This window comes from Myotis davidii, unplaced genomic scaffold, assembly GCF_000327345.1.
Source record: "Myotis davidii unplaced genomic scaffold, ASM32734v1 scaffold428, whole genome shotgun sequence".
NCBI classification, from domain to species: Eukaryota; Metazoa; Chordata; class Mammalia; order Chiroptera; family Vespertilionidae; genus Myotis; species Myotis davidii.
Window position 1 is genome coordinate 747,444 of NW_006299834.1, and position 6,486 is coordinate 753,929.

At 60.7% G+C, this 6,486-nt stretch overlaps 1 protein-coding gene across 1 annotated transcript in view; it reads right to left on the reverse strand.

Moving 5' to 3' along the window:
* Positions 1-6,486, reverse strand: part of MPPED1 (metallophosphoesterase domain containing 1) — a 78,328-nt gene that overhangs the window by 29,306 nt on the left and 42,536 nt on the right. The window contains exon 2 of the mRNA XM_015571955.1: positions 3,361-3,586. Coding sequence (XP_015427441.1) covers positions 3,361-3,586 — 226 coding nt within the window. The remainder of the gene's footprint in view (positions 1-3,360; positions 3,587-6,486) is intronic.

The window sequence follows — 6,486 nt, forward strand, 5'->3', positions numbered from 1 at the left end:
CCAGGCCCCACCCTGCCCGGAGGCAGCCAAGCCCAGAACCAGGACCCAAGCCTCTTCTCGAAGTTTAAAGTCTCAGCAGGTTTAGATTCCTTCTGCGAAATGCCAGGAGTAATTAGGCCAGATGGGCGCGCTGCCTGCCAATTTCCCTCCCTCCCTCCCTCCCTCACTCCTTTTTCTGAGAAAAATCAAGGCCGTTCTCAGTTAAATGAGAACAAAAAATGCATCCAAAACCCATACATGATCGCGGAGTGTGTGCGGAGCTGTTACACTCAGGATTTGTCACCGCTCAGCTCTTCCCCTTCCGCGCGGGCCCCGCCCCTCCTCTAAGCCGCTCTGCCAAAGCCCAGGCGCCCACGGCACAAGGGGCCGCCTTCCCTGCGCCAGGACAGACACAGGCCTGGAGGTGCCCACGGACACAGGCCCGGGAGGCAGCCCATGGACACAGGCCTGGAGGTGCCCACAGACACAGGCCCGGAGGTGCCCACGGACACAGGCCCAGAGGTGCCCACGGACACAGGCCCGGGAGGCAGCCCATGGACACAGGCTTCCCTGCCAGACTGGGCTGGGGTGATGGAGGGGACCAAAGCCAGGGATGGGGTGTCTGGCCTTCACCCTGGGTGTGGGGGGACAGCAGCCAGGGAAGCGACAGGGACGGAGACCACAGACTCGGACACAGAGCAGGCCAGGCCCGAGTTGTTGTGTGTTTTTGTGAGTTTTTTATCCTCACCTGAGGACATTTTTCCATTGATTTTTTGAGAGAGTGGAAGAGAGAGGGAAAGACAGAGAGAAACATCGATGTGAGAGAAACACATCGGCTGGTTGCCTCCTGCACAAGCCCCGACCAGGGCCCGGGCCGGGGAGGAGCCTGCAACCAAGGTACGTGCTCTTGATCGGAATCGAACCCAGGACCCTTTGGTCCACAGGCCAACGCTCTACCCACTGAGCCAGACCAGCCAGGGCCCGAGTTTTAACTGAGTCCCCAGGCCTGACTTCAGTCCATCTGTTCCTTCACCCATTCGTTCACTCAGTAGCTCTCTGAGGACGGCCGATGCCATCAGCTCCTGGGCACTGGCGTGAGGTCCACAGACAGAGAGGCAAGGGCAGGGCCTCAGATGTTCTCGTGGGAAAAAGATGAGAGAAACCAAACATCCCGGCAACAAGGCCGGCCGGTCCTGGAGCACAGGGCCCGCGGGGAGAGGCCAACCCGGACGCCGCACGTGGGCGAAGGGACAGGACAGAACCGCCGGGCCAGCAGGTGCCCGGGACACCCCAGAGAGGAGCCAGCTGCACAGTGGCCCCCTGGCACCGATGGGGGGCCCAGGCCTGCCAGGTCAGATGCGAAGAGACAGACAGAGCAGTGGGGATGTCCCTGTGTGTCTGGGCCAAGCACTTGGCTGAGAGCCAGCCCTGCCCCTACGAGCACGGCGTCCCTTCCAGGCCTGGGTGACGTGCTGGGCTTCCGCAGGCGGGTGACCCGGAGCCACAGGCAGAGGGAGCTGTGGCTCCCTGAGAGATGGGAGCCCCAGGTGACAGCCGGGGCCATGGCCACGGCCAGTGGGACCTGGCTGCCGGCCTCTGGCCTCCTCTCTCCCACTGACACCGCTCAGGCCCTGGAAACCACACTCCATTCTCAGAATGCCCACGCCCCCCTCAAGCCTCCCGCCTGTACCTGGCCTGTTCCCTCTGCCTGCTACACCCTTCCCGGCCCCTGAGGCTGCTGTGTCACCCCAGCTCCCACGGCTTCCACTCCACGGCTCCCATTGAATCAAGGGATTGGCCTCTGACACCTTTGCAACCTCCTCTGGAGAGGGCACTGTCACTCCCATTTCCCAGGAGAGGAAACTGGGGCACAGAGAGGTTAAGTGACTCCCCCAGGGTCACACAGCCCTTAAGAGGTGAAGCCAGGATGTTTTGTCCTAAAGCCTGCTGTTAAACTCTATAGAATATAACATTTTAAAGGGGGGTTGGGTATGTGGGAGATGTCAAGGAGGCAGGTTATTAAAAACTTGTGGGCAAGAGATCTAGGCCAGATTCCCTGGTCTGGCGCCCGAGGGCCTCCCATCTGACCCTCCAGACTCTCTACCCCATCCCGTCCACCCTCACCTGCACCTTAACCCAGACCTGCCCCAAGCTCCGCTGCCTCCGGGCCTTGCTCACTCGGCTCCCCTCCTGGCCTGGGCTCCCCCCCTGCCCGGCAGACTCGCCCGCCTCCTCACCTGTCCCTGGCACTGAGCTCCCCACAGCCCTGAGTGCCCACCGGTGCTTGCCGGGACCTCATGGGCTGCAGGGAGGGCCACAGAGACCCTGTATGTGGTGAGGACCAGGAGGCAACAGGGGGCACCTCCTGGGCTCAGGAAAGCTGGGACGGGCTGGCATCTCCCCTCTCTCCCTGAGGAGGCCTTGGCAGGATGAGACCAGGCCCAAAGCTGCCCACTGCCTCAGAGGGTCAGCATTGGCACCATCCAGGGCAGCCCAGGGGTTCCCCAGACACACTGTGACGGCAGCAGCTCTCCCTGAAGTCCCTGCACCCACACAGGCTCATGTCCCCCCAAATAGCCCCTCAGCCTCCTGCATGTGCTGCTCTGGCTGATGGCGCCGTCTCAGGCCCTGCTACCCACCCTCTGTACCCACGGCTCTTCCTTCCTGGCTCAGATCACCCACCTCTCCAGGGAGCCCCGCGGGATCGGAACCCACTTTCAAGCACAGTGGTCTGTCCCTGCAGTGTCTGGGACCCACCTCCCCCTCCAGCAGCTGGCACCCTGCGGCTATTGCCAACTGGGTCGCCAAGTGCCAGTCTGTCCACCTGCAGGGCGGGGACAAGAAATCAGTGCCCCAGGCTGAGCAGGATCCGAGACAATGCTCATAGAGACCTTAGCCAGGGCCTGGCTTCCTGTGATCGCTCAGGAATGATTGGCTGCCACCACCCTTATCACCGTCATCTTAATCATCACCATCACCATGACCATCATCATCACCATCACCATCACCATCATCATCATTGCCATCATCACCATCACTATCACCATCACCATCACCATCACCATCACCACCATCACCATCACCATCACCACCACCACCACCACCATCACCATCACCATCACCATCACCATCATCATCATCATCACCACCCTCACATCATCACCTGGGCTCCCGTGACCCAGTGACCATCTCACTGAACAGTCATGACCCATCCTCACCTTGGTCCCCACCAGCCAGGTAGCTCAGCGATGAGGCCTGACCACTCTGTGTCCCCAACAGACAATGGGGACTGGGTGTGTACTTGTGACTTAAACAACTGCCCCACTTCCGGCCCCCCCCCCCCGGCCTCAGCTCCCTCCGCCCCGCGCGGGGCGCACTCACCACGGGGAGCCGTAGACCCGGAAGCCCCGCACGGTGACCTCCGAGTCCTGCAGGTAGATGCAGTTGGTCAGCAGCGACTGCACGTTCTCGTAGTTCTCCGGCTTCAGCTTCGACACGGACGGGAAGTAGTAGAAGTCCTGCTTGATGAGGTCGGCCATGAACTCCTGGTCAAAGGTCAGCTCGTGGTTGCCGGCGATCACGACCTTGTACTCGTAGGGCAGGCTGCCTGCGGGGCGGACACGGGCGACACACGCATGCTGCTGGCCGGCCCGCGGACTCCATTTGGCAAAACTTTTGGGGTTTTTTACATTTGAGTTTGTTGCCAGCATAAAAAATATTCCAGAGGTTCCCAATAAAATGTCATTCCATTTCCTAAAATCAATCCCCTCTAAAATCTGATGATCCCGCCAGTCCCGTGCTGAGCATGTGTCCCTCCCGCAGGCGGGAGGCAGACTTCAGTGTGCCCCAGTCCCCACCTGTCCCTAAGCTCACCCAGGCCACTCCACTCAGGTCCAGGTATCACCCTGCAGGGACTGCGGTCCCTGAGACACGGCGGGAACAGACCTGGCCACCGTCCCCTGGGGCTCCCACGCGGGTGGAGATCGGCCCCCCAAGCCCCTCCCACCTCCCCACCTTGCCCACCCCATCGGGCCTGGCCCCAGGAGGTGAGCAGCCAGCCCGCCCCCACGCAGAACAGCCCCGGCAGCCGGAAGTAGCCGTGTCTGCTTCACCCATCTCCGTCCCCACAGGTCCCAGCAGGTTGGGCGAACGAGGCCCCGACAGCACCGCAGGGTGACAGGGTGCAGGGGGGCCCAGCAATGGCGATGCTCAGACTGCCCACAGCCAGAGGAGAGATCCGCTGGGCCTGGGCAGCTGGGGGAGGCACAGAGGACGCAGAGAGAGGACTGCCATTTCCTGAGCCCCACTGTCGGGCGGCCACCCCAGGTGAAAGGCTGGGCCCCCCGGAACCTGCCAGGCGGGCTGTCACCTCCGCCTTGCAGCTAAGAACAGGCCCCACGGTCAGGCGCCTGCCCTGGCCCCACAGCAGGTGAGCGGCAAGGCCACACTGGAGGTCAGTCCTTGTGACCCCACACACGTGGGTCAGCAGGTCAGATTCCAAGGCCACCAGGCCCGAGCCAGGGGGACCCCTCACGGAGCCCCTCGCCACGCTGCCGACCGCTCCCAGCTCTGATTCTCAGTTTCACGGCACCCACGCACTCCACACCGAGCGCTGCCGGCTGGGGAGCCGGAGCTGCACTAATGCGTGTAAGTCATGTCTCCGACTGGGGGCGTTCCTGAAGCAAATTAGCCAATTACTCCAACTGTACAGTTTCATTTATCTCCGCAGCTCTGTCTCCCGGGAATCAGGGACCGGGGATCAGGGAGTGAGCAGGAAGCTATCAGTGGTCCCCTGTCCCTCCCACCTCAGGAGGGCGTAACTGAGGCTCTTCCCGCCCAGGGAAGGGGGGCAAGGCTCCTGTACACAAAGCCTGGGGGGTGGGGGGGAGTGGGAGGAAGGAGCCACAGTACATTCGCATGACACCCTCCGCATTGTCTGGTTTCTCCCAGGAAGGCGGGCGCCACGGGGCTTGGACGCAGGGGATGTGTCTGCTGGTGAACACAGAAACTGCCCACCACCATGCCCTCCTGAGCCACAAACATGTCTGCCGAGACGTCCACCTGGACGCGACAGCTCACCCGCTGTGGATAATGTTCACAGACACCAAGTCTGACTCTCCCCGTTTTACATCCGGGAAAACCGGCGCTCAGAGAGGTTGCCTAAGGTCACACAACTCAAACCACGGAGGGCGATGGGCGTTTGATCATCTTTGTGGCTTGGCCTCCTCCAGCTCATCCTGAAGTGGCACTCCAAGCCATCAGGTGGACGGGCGGGTGATGGGCGGATGGATGGATGCATGGATGTGTGGACGGATGGATGCTCGGATGGGTAGATGATGGATGGATGCATGGATGGATGGAGAGATGATGGATGGATGGAAAGTGGATGGATGGAGGGGGATGGATGCATGGATAATGGATGGATGGGAGCATAGATGGGTGGATAAAGCGTGAATGGATAGAGAAATTGATGGACAGAGATGTGTGGATTATGGATGGATGAATGGAGAGAGAGAGATGGATGCATTTATAAATCAATCAATCCATTACTCCAACTGCACAGTTTCATTACTCCCACCGTACCGCTCTCCAAGCCCCTTCCGCCTCCCCACTCGCCCATCCAGTTGGAGTAATTGATTGACTGGTTTCTAAGGAGCTGGTTCTGTCTCCTTTCTACCAACTGACCTCAGTCTCCCTGCACCCCCTTCCTCCCCTCCAACCATCTTGGCAGGGCGTGTTCTTCAGACCCTCCTCCCTCACCCCGCAGCCCTGACTGCCCGTCTCTGAATCTTCTCCAGTTGGGCCTGCTCTCTTGCAGGTTGGGGTAGAGGAGCCAGAACTAAGGCTCTGGTATGGCCTATCACAGAGTGAGGTGGAGAAGTCCCCTCCTCTGTTCTGGGACTGCTACCTCTGTTGTTACAACCAAAGGCTGCATTAGCCTTCAGGTGCCCATGTGATGCTGCAGCTCTTACCACCCTGACTGTAGATATAAATGCCATTGACCAGTCATCACAGGAGTCTTGATTAGCTTCACCTTCCCCTCCTGGAATGGGCAGTGAACGAGAGGAGGTTTGGGGGCCTCGATGACTGACTGGCTGGCAGGGGCCTTGTGGGTGAGAGAGACGAGATGAATTCATGCTCTTCTGCCCGATGCCTGCACACAGGAGACTGTGTCCTCTCTGCCCCTTCCAGCTCTTGCCTTCCCAGCAGCAGGGAAGAGGCTGGCACCCAGGGGCGCTGCCAGTGCCTGATGGAAGCACCCGATGGGAGCACCTGATGGGAGTGCCAGCCTGGCAAGGGGCTGGAGGTGCCTGGATTCCAGGACAGGGTGCTCCCTAGGTAGGTGTGAGGAGGGATGAGCAGTGTCAACCCTGGAGGCTAGAACGTACTGCCACGCTGGGACCAAGCACGGCACAACGTGGGAACCAGAGAGACAGCCTGTGTGAGGCCCGGGATGGACAGGCGGGCGGCTGCTCACGTGTCTGGGCGGCTGCTCAGGTGTCTGGG